This window comes from Osmia bicornis, chromosome 11, assembly GCF_907164935.1.
Source record: "Osmia bicornis bicornis chromosome 11, iOsmBic2.1, whole genome shotgun sequence".
NCBI lineage: Eukaryota > Metazoa > Arthropoda > Insecta > Hymenoptera > Megachilidae > Osmia > Osmia bicornis.
This window is the reverse complement of record NC_060226.1, coordinates 8,323,690-8,340,140: the sequence shown is the minus strand read 5'-3', so window position 1 is coordinate 8,340,140 and position 16,451 is coordinate 8,323,690. Positions and strand designations below refer to the sequence as shown.

The 16,451-nt window shown below is 48.6% G+C and overlaps 1 protein-coding gene across 1 annotated transcript in view; it reads left to right on the top strand.

Moving 5' to 3' along the window:
* The first annotated feature begins 6,352 nt into the window (after positions 1 to 6,352).
* LOC114873921 (neurogenic locus protein delta) overlaps positions 6,353 to 16,451 on the top strand; it is a 34,413-nt gene continuing 24,314 nt past the window's right edge. Inside the window, exons 1-2 of the mRNA XM_029182720.2 lie at positions 6,353 to 8,176; positions 11,594 to 11,896. Coding sequence (XP_029038553.1) covers positions 8,117 to 8,176; positions 11,594 to 11,896 — 363 coding nt within the window. The 5' untranslated portion in view covers positions 6,353 to 8,116. The remainder of the gene's footprint in view (positions 8,177 to 11,593; positions 11,897 to 16,451) is intronic.

The window sequence follows — 16,451 nt, the reverse complement described above, 5'->3', positions numbered from 1 at the left end:
GGATAACCAAGGGTCAGTCGGGCAGCTGACAAGATAATTCTCTTTGTAGAGCCACGTCAGTTGGTCAATTTCGCTAAACGGATGAACGCGTTCTAATGAAGCGAGAAGATGGATCGCTTCCACGCCTTATTTATCTTCATTGCTTAAATATTTTTGTTTCATCTTTCACCTTTGAACGAAGAGAAATTATTTTATCCACCACAGCTTTCCGGCGGTGACCGTCTTATCGTAAGGATTCGAATAAGAATTTATTTATTCTTCTTGTTTACCGGGAAATTAATTTGTCAATTAGCATAAAGCCAGGTGAGCGTGTCGCCGTGGCGGATCGACGAGGAGACGATAAATCAAGGAAGGGACAACGTAGTTGCGCTTCGAGCGGCTTGCGCGCGTACGCGGGACGCACTCCCATTAGCGCGATGAATTCGCGTCACGTAGAAGCCGCGTGTGGGAAAAGCTGGGACAATACTCGCGCGACTCCTATGACGAAGCTGTGCATTGTTATGGTAAAAATGCCAGCCACCATAGCTGGCTCTCTTGTCGATTTAATCACCGACGCCGATCGACGCCTACCTCCGATACGTGGCAACTTTTCTTTATCCGCCGTGATTCTTTTTTTTCTACGATATAATCACAACTGCGTCGATAGATTACGATTCGTGAAATTCGTGAAATTCATGAAACGAAGTATTTAAATCAAAATGGAAATTTTGAAAATTAAGGGTCTTTTATTTTTTTCTAACATTCAAGAAATAAATTGATAATTCTAGCATATTCGAGTAACTTTGCAGAATATTTAGAGAGGAATGTTAAAAAGGCTAGCTCGTGGCTTACGAAATCTTGTCTTCCCGTGAAAATAAAAGAAGCATTGTCTGAGACACCGACAATGAACCCTTCGAATAATACCGAGCTACGTATGGTCGTTCATTCCGAAATCTACGTGTTCCAGCGAATCGTGATGGCTATTTTTCTCCGTTAGCTTCCCGTGGTACGCGACGGTGTAGGTAAATGGAAATCACTGTTGGTTTTTTGTTCACCGTGTGACAAAAATTCACCGCTGGCTACGGAAAGTTTTCAGGTGAAACCTGTGTTTCTCGACGATACCGGAATGTGACTGAATTACGGAATGCGCTTCGAACGAATACAGTTTGGGAAAAATATCGCGGACGATCGTTGAACTTCTTTCGGGCAGTCGACTTAAGAATGTTCGTTTCTTCTTTCCAGAGAACGGTGTTCGAGCCAGGTATACCTTACTGCTTGAACAAAGGGAAAAATGGAGAAAAAACGAGCGAAATAATTTGATACGTTGAAAAATTAGGGGATACTCCAGCTGTACCGCAAAATTCTTCGGGGCACATTTTTTTTTTCTTTTTTCGTAGGCATGCACATTCTGCGGAGTCGGCGAAGAAGGAACGGTATGGCATCTCCGAGGCATCTTTTCAACCCGTTACGAAGGATCGCCTCCCTTCTGTGCGGTCACTCTATAGAGGCCTATTAATTTCCAATGATCTTCTGGGGTAACCAGCTGCTGACGAAGAGAAGAAAAAAAGAAAAGGATCCACGAAGGTCGAGCACCGATGCTCCATCTCTCCTGTTTCTTCGCCCTTTTGTCGTTCATCGTCAGATACGTTTCGTTTGAAGCAGAAGAAGCAGCCTATCTTTCTCTCGCAGCCCAGTTGTTGCCTCATCCCGACGAAAGAAAAGCGGAGAACAGATGCCGCATCTTCTTCGTTGCCGAGCTTCTTTCTCTCTCTCTTCTTCCCTGTTGTGCCGCAGGTAACGCGCAGTCAGATGCAAATCGATGCTTTTCCTAGGACGTGCCCCTTTCCTTATTCTCCGCCTCGAGTGCCACGCCATTGTCGCTTTTTCTTCCTTTTCCAGGCTTTTCAATGGCGGAATGGAAACTGGTACGCGGGGGAGACGATCCTTGGAAACGGTCTTTGTTAACGGAGGACAACGAGCGCGACCACCATTTGTTTTGGCAGGCTGCGGTTACGAAGGTTCGTCACGCTACTGATTACAAATGGGATGCACCGGAGATATTGGGACCTTTGGGATCGACGAGGTAATTGGTCACGCTTGAGCCCCATACTCTGGGGTCACTCTGAAAGTTTGGAGAACATCACAGTAACAGTGGCAAAACAACTAATTAAAACACAGTCTATTTATTCGACAGACCCAAAGTATGGGTCCTAGATTATAGACACTTTACGATCTTATCGATAAACAAATATTAATTCGTCAATTGTCACCAGGTACGACGGTCTACCTCTCGGTAGGATGCTGCCGAAACTCGGAACCGAGACAAGGGCCCGTATTCGGCGCACAAGTTATTTGTTTAGGAAGTTGCTCGGCCCTGAACGAGAAATCAGGCCGCGTAAGTAAGCAGGAAGAGGCACGAGAGGAAGGAAGGAAGGAAGGAAAGGAGCGGAAGGAAGAAGGAAAGAAAGAAGAGGCCCGGTTGCCCGCGACGGGAGAAACAGCAGCTGCAACACCCGATACGTATCATGTTGGGCCCAGGGCGTGGTGGGGAATATGCCCGGCAGGGTCACTCCGGAGAGATTATTATCATTTGTATCGGGGCCCGTTCGTGAGTCTCCGTGGACGGTCGGCTGAGTTCGGGCGCGTGGCACGCGTGCCGTATCCCCCACTTTACCTGCCGCCACGAAGGAACAGGCCCATTCTGGCCGCTCGGTCCCCGCGTATACCCTGTTAGGGTGTCTTGGATATTACGACGGCACCGACGCGACGCCAGGCCGCTCGTAAACTGGGACATTGTGCTCGAAATGAATGCGAAACACCGATCCGGACCCGCATTTAATTTTTATATCCCTAGATGTCATCATTATCTGCTATGTCTGGGCCCGGTTGGTCGATTGGACAATTTATGCCCATTTTGTGCGATGCCATCGAGCGGGCAACATTGTCCAATAAGAAAGGAGTAGGATAAAGAAGTCAAAAAAAAAAATTATTGAAGCCTGTCGTATAAAGATTCACGGTTCACTGACAGCTGTAAGAACACTTTAATTCGTACATCGTGACTAAACTAGCGTGGCGGGGCTTTTTGGAGCGTGTTGGCCGAGAAACGGGAGATCGCTCCTGGACAGGCCCCTTTTTAAGGTACCAATCGACCCTCGATAAATCTCCGCCAATCGGCTGGAAACGTCACACAAGCATTAAAGGGGATTCTACGAAGGATTACCAGTCATTACATGAATCACCCTGATCCAACCCATATAAACGAGTTCAACTCGCTTAAATACGAGCGCGTATTTCGTGTCACGAACCTTTCTCTTATTGTATCGTTCAATCATCCTCGATTTTCTTCCAAGAAAACAATGTTACAATCGAACAAAGAGCGGTCGGACGTTTCACTTTTGGCGACACCCTGACTGCTTAGGACGTTATTCGAAGAGAAAACTTTGTTCGATAAGATTTCACTAATTTTCATTGGAAATTGCAAAACTCTGTTAACAGGCTTGCGTATGAAATTCAGAATGCGTTCGTGCGTGGTGGTTTGGTCGATAGCCGCGGTACACGTGAATCCATCACGCGACTCCCTTCGTTCCTTTCTTCGTTGCCCGCTCTTTCATTCATACGTGCTGCCATATAGAAAGACCGTTCATGTAGGTACACGCTCGCGTGTTGGATCGTAACGCATCGGCACATGCGCTCGTTGCACTGGTATGCGTACTTAGGCCGGACTCAATGAACTGCTGACGGCTTAAGGTAGTACAGAGTACGCGGTCTAGTAATGGGCACACGTGTGCACGACGACCGCGTGTATACCTACGTCTTCTTGCGGGCTATGATTGCTGGTTTACGCTCATTCCGACCAAGAACCGCCATTTACTAAGTCCTAACGCTTTATCGGTTCGTTAGTCCTGGACGGATCGATCGAACGATGGATGCACCGGCAAATAACCGGTGATTTCCTTAATTTCTTCCCGCTCACCATCCTTCACTGCCCCCTTTTTTTTCGTTTAAATGTCTCGTCCATCTGCCTGTTTATTCGATTCCTTCGGAAGGCTTAATTTCTGTTCGATTGCGGCATCTGCCTCGCGTAAGGGGTAACGAAGGAGTTCTAATTCTCTTGATCTCGTGGATAGAGGATGGGTTCTTGGTCAAGACACGTAGTTCCCTGCGTTTAGTCGTCCACACGAGCGAGCCATTTATGAGCGAAATAAGGGTACAATATGGCCGACGTGCTGTCGCTGATTCGATTAATTATGCGTTTGAATGCCGGCTTCGAATTTCATCGCTGCTGACGGACCACGCGACAGCGGAGGCCCGCGTGCAGGTGAAGCACAAAATTGGCCGATCCCGAACGGCCGTACAATGATCGTTGATACAATGATTATGTTAATTAGCGTCGCACGAGCGTCTCTGCAGGCGATCGTTGGCCCCGGCGTATATCATCTAAGCCCGGAAGGGTGCCGGGACCAGGGTTTCGTTTCGTGGTTATCAGACGTACCAGAGAAATGCGGGTCTGGTGTCGCGTTATCCTAAATAATCCTTATCTTCTCGATGCTTTCGGTGGTCGCGTGTCGGTAATCTATAGTACTAATTCACGCTCGTATCTTATTCAGCGGAAATACATAACCGGACAGGGTGAAAGCACATTGTCCGGTGATATCGACTTTGCTCTTCTGTCTAAATAATAATCGACAGAAATGCCTATCTTCGTATCATAATCTGTTTGTACGCAACAGAGGAATACAATCCCCGTCGGTACAAGTGTCATCGAAAAGTGTGGTGCCGGAACGAAGAGGCGGTGTGCGAAGAGTTACGGAGAAAAGGATGGAAAGGAAGGACTACTGGTGGCGTGGTGGTAGAAAGGCCGGAAGTGGTTCCATCTGGCTCCCCCGTTGGACTGACCTGTTGAACCACCTCGTGACCGGAAGTATACCATACACCTACGGGCACCACGCTCGTCCCCCCGACCTCGTTGGTGCACGCCACGAAAACAACAAAGGCTTCTTTCTGTCCCGTGACACCTTATCACTTCTTGCCGGCAATGATTTTCTATTTTGTGAAACAATGTTTAAAATCGTCAAGCTGGTGAATTGGTGAACTAATTCGAAGACCAACGTTTATGTCATTAGATTTACGATTTCACCACTGCCCTCGGCACTTTGCGGGAGCCGGACAGGCTGCGAAAACTAAACAGAGGGGAGGAGAGAGCGAAAAATGCGATTCGCGCCGGGCAACAATAGGGGGGAACGTCGATTCGTGCCCGAGACAGGTCCAGAGCATTATGTTTCGAATACAAAGGATTGCGAGGAGCAGTATGTGCACCGTAATAATCTGTCACCCCGTGCACCGCTGCGTATACTTACGCGTTTTGTGCAGAGGGGTAGGCCGGCTACCAAGGGAGAGGTTCGCCGCACCCCATCAGCTTTTGCAGCGAGTGACGTCAGACTGACCCAGGAGACTTTTGCGTATTACGAACTAGTTGAAAAGAATCGAGAAGGGTGACGCGAGAAAAGGAGAGAGAGAGGAAAACGTCTGCCAACTGTGAACCCTAACTCGAAAGTTCGCGGTGGAATCGAGTACTTATGGAGCGCGGGAAAAAAAATTGCATCTTATAAAACGATTTCCTTCGAGGCAACGAGGGGACCAACCCCTTGCCATAATCAAATTAACGAGTAGTGGGCCGGTGGATGTGGATGGATCACGCGCGTATCGCGACTCGAGCCCATCCAGGCCGGGCTGCCGGTAACCCGTTCGTTCGGTCTCGGCGTATCGCGGCACGTAAGAAGTGTAATACGCTTAAAAAGAAAGGTATGACGTCACGAGGAGGTGGCACGCGGCGCGTGCCGTCGGATGGGGTACACCGAGTTATCGTGGCCCGTGGAACAGAGACAAGAGACAAGCAGGAGAGTGTAACCGGTGCAACGGGCGACGAGGGGAGGAAGCAGAAAAGCAGAAGGCTGAGGACCAGGAGGGGAAAGAGAAGACAGGCGCCCCGAGGAGTCTACGACAGACAAGCAGGCAAGGAAGCAAGCCAGCAAGCAAGCAAGCAAGCAAGCATGCAAGAAGTCCGCACGAGTGGCTGGGGTGTCGTACAAGGGCTACGGTGGTGGGGGTGGGCGCGTGCAGCCGGCTTGCAGCTGCCTCTTTACCATCCCCTTCCCCTCGAGACCCCTCGCCGAAAACTCCCCGTGCCCCTCTAGAGCTCCACGCATCGTGCCACCGGCGCAGCCGCTACCCACCACCCCTCTTATTGGGCAACCCCTCCCGTCGGGGGCCCGGCGGGACCACAATTATAAGTAGGGGTGCTCCCGGCTTACTACCTCCAGTCGAGGGTTGCACTCCGTAGTGTAGACGCGCCGGTGCATATCGCTTCGTTCCACAGGTTCAAGCGCACGCGTGTATGAGAACGATAGGACGGTTTAGTCGAAGAGAAAGACGAACATAAGTTCCTATCCAGTCGAAGTAACAGCATCAAACAGAGACAGAAAACTTAGAAAAGCGTCATTCGTGCACGCGAAACCAACCGAGATCGGACTCGCCATCTGTCGATCGAGCTGGTAGTGTTTCGTGAAGACTCCGACGTTACAGTGGTTCCTGGAGTTACCGCAGTGTGGCGCTAGTGTGGACTGTTAGTGGCGCGGAAACGTTCAGCGAAATTATACAACACAGCTTTTTCGTACACGCCGGAGAAGGATAAAGGAGTGCATCGACAGGAGTTCGGAGCGAGAGGAAAACTGTGTTCCCGTATACACAAACGTAGCTATCGTACGCACACGATCGTTCGACGAGTACTTTCACAAGGAAAAAACGGCTGGCACCGGTACGCGGGCTAAAGGGGCGCATCTCTGGATCCAGTAGTACCTCGGCTGCGGAGTAGTGCCTTTCGTGCCGGTTCTCTTCTAGCGTACAACTTCTCCTCCTTTTCCCTTCCCCGTTTTTTGGTCCTACGAAAAGTTCCCCTCTCGCGAACCAAGAAGCACATTGACTCTCTCGTTCGTCTATTTGACTCGTCGCACACGGCGAAGGGTATCCTCGCTCCACCTCCACCTTCGGCTTCTCCTCCCTACTACCCTTCTCTTCTTCCTCCTACTCTTTCGCTCGTTTACCCCCGCCATTTTCTCCGCTTCTGCCGTAGCCGGTCGCCGAGGGAATATTCTTCACGGTTCGTCGACAGCCAGTCAGTGCGCGACTCGTCGTTGTTGCGACGGTTGGCGAGGAGGAGAGTGTTGTATACGTGATATTTTTGTTTCGTGGAAAATTATGCTCGTGACGAATCGTCGTGCTCCTCGTCGACGTAGTGACTCGTGCGCCGCGAACGAACGCTCAACACGAGCGTAAAGTGAGAAGATCCCCGTAACGCATTCGATTGAAGAGCGGGCCGAAAATCATCATCGACACAGTAGAGTACATACACCGTATACTATACGCACAGAGAACGGAGAGATTCCGATTCAGTAGGAGAAAAAAAATAAGAGACGTCATACGAAGGATCGCAAACCTGTGTGTATTTTTTATAGATCCTACGCACAACACAACATTATCCCGTCGCCGATCCCTGGACGAGAAGCTGTTCTACGACTCTCAGCGTCCCACGGATAATGGAATAAAGTGTGTCACACAGTGTTTCAGTGATCGCGCGTGATTTTCATCTGTATATTTCTCGCGGCAATCGTGAATACCTTTTTTTCCCTCCGTTCGGATATACATGATACATGTATGTACCATCATTCGTTTCGTTTTTTTTTTTTCTTCTTGCTTGAGTGTATATAGTGCGACAGACCAAGAGAAGTGACCCGCGAGGCTCGTTCGACCGCGAGAGTTAGCTTCGTTCTTGTTTCATTTTTTCTCGCGGTTCCTTCGTACCTTGCGTGAAACGAGAAGAATTAAGAAAGACAAAGTTGTCGACGGGATCAAACAGCACCGTTGCGTTAAGCGGCGTGGTGTTGTCGAAACGGGAGAGGAAAGATAGAGAAAACGGGGTGCGTGACTCGTACCTCGTAAGTGGTAATCGGTGGCTATGCAGCCTCGCGAAATCACGGCGAGGAGGTAACGCCGACGAGCACACCAGAGCACCACGGTCCACACACCTCCGCCGAAGAGAATACCGGCGGCGTGTAAACATCGAACGAAACAACCACCAAACATGTGGACCACGATGCTCGTGTGGACGGTCGCCGTCGTGCTTCTACCAGCACCCCGAGCGGTAAGTTCAATTAATTCACTGTCTATGGGTCATTCGAATGGATTCAAAATATCACCTAGCATTAATATTACATTTATTGTATAAGATAGCGAGCGAAAGGTTTCAAATAATAGCAATTATCGGTGAAGTTTAAAAAAAAAAAACTACAGCTTTCATCTATAAATATGAAATCAGAAAAAATTGACTCTTCCCGTTTGGAAAGACGTCGGTTCGTTTCGTGGAACTATTTCTGTTTATTTTTAGTAGTGTCTGGTCCGGACCGCGTGTACCGCCGTTGCAAAACGTCTTTTTAAACGTCAGACGTCGAAATCATTTACGAGGCGCCAGAAAGATCTCGCGCGTTTGTCGGTAGTATTGTTTCTTTCTTCACTGCAAAATTAGTCCGTTTCATAGGAATTCGTACAGAGAGTTATAAAATTTCTTTTGAGTTTCAAGCTGAAGAAAAATAATCGGCCTAGGTGTTGATTTACGCGTTCGTCCATCTTTTTTTCATCTTTCTCCTATTGGCCGAGACGCGAGATCGACTCTCGCGTTCGATATCGATCGATTTCATGGGAAGCGATACGTAATGGCGGTAATCGTCGCTTCTTTTTTTAAATATCTTTCTTTTTGAATATTTCTATGAATCCTATCGTATATTTAATGGGATAAAATGACCACTATACTAATATATCGAACATGTCACACGTCGACTATAACCTATAAATTAATAACCGTCATATTTCTTTCTTGACTTATTTTGATGGAAACACGTAGCGTGTAGTATTCAGCTGGATAAATGTATAGATGAAAGAACAATTTTGTCAACGGGCTGTATACAGGGAAATGTGTTGTCAAACTTAGATACACACATCGTAATCGACCTTCGTCGCTGTTCGATGAATGGCGGGATGTTTTGGTTCAGAAACCAGCGCGTTCCCGTCTGTCAAACCGGTCGGTCGGTAGGTCGCGTAAGCTCTGTTGGTATTTATGGTAAAAACGATGACACGCGATCGATCGGTTCAGTTTCAGAATAGAGAAACTCCTCTGTATATATTTCACCCTATCCTCTCTTTCATTCTAATTAAGTACTTGCGTAAGTTCGATACCGGCTTATATTTATCCAGTCGAACGCTATATCCGTATGTGTTAGGTTAGATCGAATTTACCCACGGTAGAATGATTTCCAATTTTAACCCGTGATCCGTACGTGTGCTGATTTCTTGAAATCGTTCGTTACGTATGTATGTAACATCGTTTCGTGGTTGCATGCGCAAGATAACTTTTCGTTTCCTTTCCTTTTTTCACGCGTTTACCCACCACCAACGTGTCCCAAGTGTATTCTTCCTGGGAGAGATGTTTTTTTTTTTCTCCTCTCCTTGTCTCTCCGTCACTTACACGACGAATCCTTGTTTCGTTTCCATCCTTCTCCGGTCTCGACTCTCCGTCGTTCGTCGGCCAGACTCTGAAACCCATCCGACGAAAGAGGAGAAAAGCAGTGGCAACAGTAGTATATTCGCCGCATACAACACAACTCTAAATCTGGATCCACTCTTTTAGAAGTGTCTAGCTTCTTCTCTTCGCCGTCTGCTTTCGTTGGCCCCTGTTCGTTCGTTACACCGGCATAACCTCTCGTAACTTCTTCTTTTCGACCTTCCAGGGACACTGTTAGGAATCGCAGGTTCATTCGGGGTTAATTGCATCAACCTGACACTTATACCTGTATACTTAAGTTTCGTGCGATAAGCTTGGAGAACATTTTACGAGGCAAAGTTTATGCAACGCACGAAACTTTGTATCGGTACATACTTAGTGTCGATTCATTGGGGATTCATAAAAATCACTAGATTTGGCCCAAATAACTAGCCTCGTTCGTGTGACCACAGTCTAGGGTTAAAGAACAGCGGAGCAAAGTATCTAGACGGTGTCGTTTGAGGGAACACCGCAGTGCCACGAAGGGCGGCTTTGTAAAATTGTTTTGTGACGAAATAACGCCGGTTGTATCCGTAAATAGTCGGCGGCGGCCATTCTCGTTCCGAGAATAGCGCTCCAGCGCGCCAAAAATGAGAATTCCTCATCGAACGTCGTTGTACACTCGGCTGCAACGTACATTTCTCTTGACTAATGGTAAATATAGGGGAAGTAGCCTCCCACCTTTCCTCCGAGGAGAACCTAACCTAGACTTTCTTCAAAAGGTAATTTTGTATATGCGACTGTAACACTGATTTGCATTGAACTTGTCGCAGTGAAGTTGGCTACAAATTCACTACGCATTCACGCCGCGCCGGTGAGTGAATGCGTGGCCAACTTCACTGCGACAAGTTCAACGCAACTCAGTGTATGTACTTACCTACACGTGTCTTTTAATCAGAATATTTTTCTTGTCCCACGGTCAGCATCTCGTAAGAGCCCATCTTACAGTAGCTCCCACGTTATTGCTCCTCTGTAAGTTTTTATTCAACCTTCTTTTCTTACCGCGTCAAAAAAAAGGTCAGTGTCCTTTGTAGTAGGAAATTCGAAGATTACAACGGGGGTGTAATGGACGTACGAGGAGGGCCAGTGAGATCGTAAAACGATCCGCTGGCTCGATAGTAAGGTTAGTGCGCTCCTCTCGTTCACGCGAGACACGATATATGTATAGTTTCGCTTGGCTATACAATGTCTCGTGGGAAGGTTCGCTTGTCTACTCGCTGTGTGTGCACACTTGCCACGACAGCTGTGTGTGTGTGTATATATCCCTAGGCCATTGTCCACAGTGGTCAAGAACTCTTACGGGTCCGAACGACGAGGGTTAGGAACGGAGAAATATTGACACATCGGCTCTATTTACACTGGATACTGTCGTCGAAGAAAAACAGAGTCCCTTTAGCGATCGCTCCGTCAACGGGAACGATGAAATGCGAATCTCTAGTAGACGAACAGTATTTCTTTAAGTTCCTGATGAATGGAACGCGATTAATTCCTCGTAACGTTCATCGGACATCCCTACATTACAGTTAATACATTTACGACCGAGTATCAGCGCGTTCCTTTTTTCTCGGCTCGAAAACGCCCCTTCGAGTTGCATGATCGTTGGTGCTTGGCAGCACGCGTGGCGAAATGTCCATCTGCACCTCGAACCCCCCTTCCTCCGGAGTCTTGGCAAGCCGAAAAAAAGTGCTTTTTCTCGGGTCATTCGCGCGGATATCTCTGCTCCTCCTGGGAGATGTGCAGTCACAAGACGCGCATGCGCAAAAACGCGATTACACACGTGCTGCCCGGGCGCGGCGTGTTGGGTCGTTGGGCACGAGACGACCCCCGACGTCGAGCCACGCCGCGATTGTCTTTCCGCCGATTTTCTTGCGCCTTTCGCAATGCTCGGCCACTGGCGGGTTCAACGAGTATAGAGGCTAAAGGAAAGACTTTTGCACATGATTCTTAATACATGATTCTTTTCAGGTAAACGCATCCGGGGTGTTCGAGTTAAGGCTGAAGTCATTCGTGAACGAGTACGGTAAAGATAGTCTTGGCAAGTGCTGTTCAGGCAGCACTTCCAAGACCGGCGAGTGCTCGGGCGTTTGTAAGACCAAGTTCAGGGTATGCCTGAAACAGTATCAAGTGAAGATCGACACGACGACGCCGTGCACCTACGGCGACGTCGTTACACCGGTGCTGGGCGAGAACATCGTTAACCTCAGCCCCAACGTCGCCTTGCCGAGCTTCACCAACCCCATCAAATTTCCATTCGAGTTCACCTGGCCGGTAAGTGTCTTTTTTATCTTATAAATTATTATACACCGATAGGGAAGGTGAAAATTGACGATTTCAATTCACTTCCCTGATGCGGATATTATTTTCTTATTAGAAGTTAGTCCCCGATGAAAAACACATTAATCAAGTTTAACGGTGCATTAAACGTTTGTCGTCGAACAATTTATGTCCTCTGCGAAACAGAAAGATCGTCGCCAAGGTGCGCACCTTTTTGCAATCTCGTCCATTAGCATATCGCGTGCGTCGCGTGTGGGATGCGAAAAATTGTATCTCGTAAAGCGAAATTAAAAGAGGCGCGTAACGAACTGTAAAAAAAAAGAAAGAAAGAGTCAATTCATTACGAATGCGATCGGTGTGTCTTTCGCGAAACGTCGATGAGATAAACCGTTCCCGCGCTCGTTACGACCACTTCATTTCCGTGCAATCTCGACCGACGATCGTAGTTCTTTCTTTTTTTCTACAAAGTAAATAGCGCTCCGGTGAGGAAGGACAATTACATAGCGTTTTAACGTCGAAAATCAGCGCGTGCGGCCGTTTACTCGGGTACAGTTAACCCTTCGTTGTTCTTCCTCCTCGTCGGACGATCTTCTGAATGAACCTGAGTCGATCCTTGTCTCGAATAATGAACACGCGTTCACCGCGAAAAATTAAGATCTTCGCGTTGACTAAAGCACCGCTAAGGGCAGCGCGAATTCAGCGGACGGTGAAAAAAATCGTGCGTTGTATCTGCGATCTTGTTCTCGTATCTTTCCCGGGCGAGTTAACCGGTAGGCGTTAGGCTAAATTGCGACCAGAGCTCGACTAATTTTCAGGAAACACCCCTCCGTCTCGCGTGCTCGTCGCGCAACTGTTAGTTAACTCCTCTATCTCCCTGCGTCGTCGGTGCGTTACGAGTTGCCATTTCACAGGGGGGTCGTAAAGTTCTGCCATTACTTTCCGTTAGGATCGATAAGGAAACATTGAAAAGTAAATTGCTCGTTCATGTGTCGTGGTAATTTCCTCGTTGCGTCAGAACGTTACCGGTGGTAATTAGTCGCGACAAGATAAAAAATGAAATTGTCGAAAGGGAAACTTATCGCGGAACGTGACTGTCGCTACTTTCTCGCGGTATCACGAGCGAAAAGAAAGGCGGGCCGATCGCATTAAAAGCAAGCGTGGTTCGGTGGCACGCTGGGCGCGTGCATGCACCCATGGTACGACAAGGACCGCCTATCGGATGGCAGATGGTCCGGCAAGCGGGAGAGAAACGGAGATAAGCGATGGCACTTGTCTGTATCTCCCTCCTGCTGTTACTCGGCTGCTTGTTGTTGCTTCTGTAATTCGTAGCATTGGCGAGAATGTTGAATTTATTTTTTCAACCCTACGATATATCTGCTTCTTTAATCGTTTAATCTATTACGAATCTACGAATTTGAATTTGATAACAGAGATTATGGACTCGTGTGATTTAAAATAGCACCGGACGTAACGACAGATTAGGTACTTTATTTAGGAATTAGGTTTTTTAATGACCCAGTACACCAAGATTAACACGTATCGGCTTAGTAATGAGTCTACGCCAATGTTTTCTCAGCGTCCCTGGCATACGTCAGTTCTCTCTCGTTGCCGTTCGCGTACTTCTGCCTATGAGACGCACTGCAGGGCCACTGGCAGATGGCTAGGCCTTTTGTGCTTCTACACTTCCCTCGTAATCTCTGCGTCGTTCTTTCTCACTCCGCTTGCACCCCCTTGTCCTCCTCTTCGAGAAGCTCTCTCGCGAGCAGAGTTAAATTTACTAACCCATATGGCGGTCCCTCGCGCCACCTCAGCGACCGATTCTCTCTCCTCCGTGTCTCTCCCGTTTGAAAACGCGCCCTCTTCTTCCTTTTCTTTTCCCTCGCTTTTCGTCCCGTTTCTAACCCCTTTCGATCGCGTTCCATCGCCGATTTCTCTCTTCGACGTCTAAGCTGCTGCCCTCTCGGTCCTCCTTTCCTTTCCTCGTATCAGCCGATATTACTAGGCTATATCGGGCCGGCAAAAGGCTCCGCGTGCCGGTTACAGGGGCAGGAACTCTCGACGGCGGCGAAATAGAAAGAAGATAAAAAGAATCGCGTTCTCGGAAAAGAGGCTGGCCGGAATCCTGCGCGTGGAAGAAACAACCTTTTGAGAATCGGCCACGGTAGTCTGTCTGTCTGTTCGACACGGCCGCAGAGGGAAAAGGAATTAGGCAGCACTCGTAACGGTGTGTAATCGCTATTCGGAGTGCCGGATTTATTTTCGTTGCGGCGATGCGCGAGAATGAGCTTCCGTTTTCATTATTCAACTCCGCGACGTGGTAATAAAAACGTTATCGCGTTCACGACCGATGATCGGGTGAGTCCAGATTCGCAAGTTCCTTCTGTATGGTGGAAGCGGGATTTCGCGTGTTACGTGGACGGTTGCGCAAGCGGGTTGCATCCAAAGGGGCGCCCGTCTGCCGTTAATTAAGGAGGCTGGAAAAGACAGAAGAGCTGAGCTTGATACGTAATCGTAACCTTCGTCTGCTCGTATCAAGATCGAGCTCCTCTTCTCCGTCTTTCTCGGCTTTAATTGCTTCATGTTGCACTGCGCGGACCGCGTTGCTCGACTTATTAAAGCAGCACGACCCGCGACAGTGCGGCCACTGTGCGCCGCGGTATTCTCGAGCAATTCCACCGATTTCCCGTCCGCTTTGCTCGCTCCCTTCCTGTAATCGTATCTACCTCGAGTTCCAATCGCGTGGCTAACTTTCTAGCGTCTACCGGCAGGTACCATGGGACAAATTCTTATCGATCATCCCCTCCGGAAAGGGTAACGCGAGCCTCATTGTCGCGGCCCTTTGACGAAAAAAAATAAGATTCATTAAAAAATTCCTTTCTTTCCCTTATCCTTCCTGCGTTGGCGCGCGCGCGATCGCGCATACCGGTCCACAAAGCAGCGGGCATATCGTACATACTCGAGGATCCGTGGGTACCGACCAGAGAGGACGTCGAGCACAGAGAAGGACGAATGAAAGGCAGCGTAAGCGAGCGTGCAAGAAAGAGACGGACAGAGAGAAGTAGGATAGAGAGGAGCATAAAGGTGGCACAGAAGGTGGGGAAACGACGTAAAGAAGGTGGGACCGAAAGAGACAGAGAATCATGGTCCCACGGCCGAAAAGGCTGCGTGATTCGCGTCCCAGACGAAGGAACGGACCTGGAGAAGGGCGTCGGATGAATGGCTGACTCGGGTCTACGGCAATGCGCGGCTTCCACGACGCGAAACGTTTAGCATAAATTACGTCTTGGACGGTGAGGACGACGCGTGGACCTCGGACGTCGTCTAACCGTCACTACGTTAGAGTGTAGCTCGAATATCTTCGGGAAGCAGACGGTTCCTAAGAAATTTCGGGATAAAAGCGAAAGATTGCAACAGGGTTAACCAGGGACCAACGCACGGGTATGCGTGCAAACTTATCGCTAGCCTGACGCCGGATTTCAGGCAACCAGTAACGCTCCTGGTATCTTTAGAACCACCCGCGATCGACCTCTTTTCCAGCTTCCGTCCTTCCGCTATTCTCGCCGCGACGCTCGTAAATCCGTGTGCACCCAAGATCTATTCGCCCTCGTCGAATCTAAGCTTCTTTGATCGGATGCGCGCGCATATGCGCCCGGAAGGCGGAAAAACGCGAACCCAGGTGGCGCTTCGGCTCTCTCCTCGCGGCATTGTTCCGAACTCGTGGGAATACCGGCCACATGGCTAATTAACCGTCAAAATCTAATTAGCAGAATAACTAATTAGAGCGTTACGCCAGTTAATGATTACAAACTCGCTCGAAGTTATCTACAAATAGCTACTAACTGAGAGGCACGGTTACACCCGAAGCGTATCAAGGCAGAAGCCTCGCTTCCTTCCTGCAGAACGCTAGTGACTTCGTTTTAAGAGGAACGAGACGAGGCTGTTCCCCGTAATAATGGTGAAATGAGTTTATGTCCCGAGGGTACATCATTTCTTCTTTTGTCTTTCTTTCTTTTGCGGCCGGGTGTTGTTGCGCGCCTCTAGTGGCAAGAAGAAAGAGAGAGTCTGTATATGGGCCGAACGGTTTCTAACCAGCGGTACGAGAGCTGTTACGAGAGATACATAAACGGGGAGTGTATCTGCCCCACCCTGGAGGCGCGACACGTGGTCATCGAGCAGGTAGACATCAGCTGACAGACCTGCTGTCAAAGCTTATTAACATGTTCCTCGGGACGCGCGCCATTCACGCGTGATCCTACCATTTCGTTCCGTTTTTCTGTCTCCCTTCGCTCCTTCTTTTATTATTCTTTTTTATTTTCTCATCCTTCTCCTCGGGTTAATATTCGAGTTTCTTCATCGGCCGATGCAATGATCGGAACACTTGTACACTTGTTTCTTCGTCCATTTACGAGGACAGATTGTATCTCGGTCTCAGATTCTAGCACGTTTCACTTTTTACGCTGGAACGTTTCTCTTTCCCTTTTTCCTTCGCGCGGATGTTTCATCTGGTCGCGACCCACGAGATCGAGTTTGTTTGCGTTTCGGTCGTCGA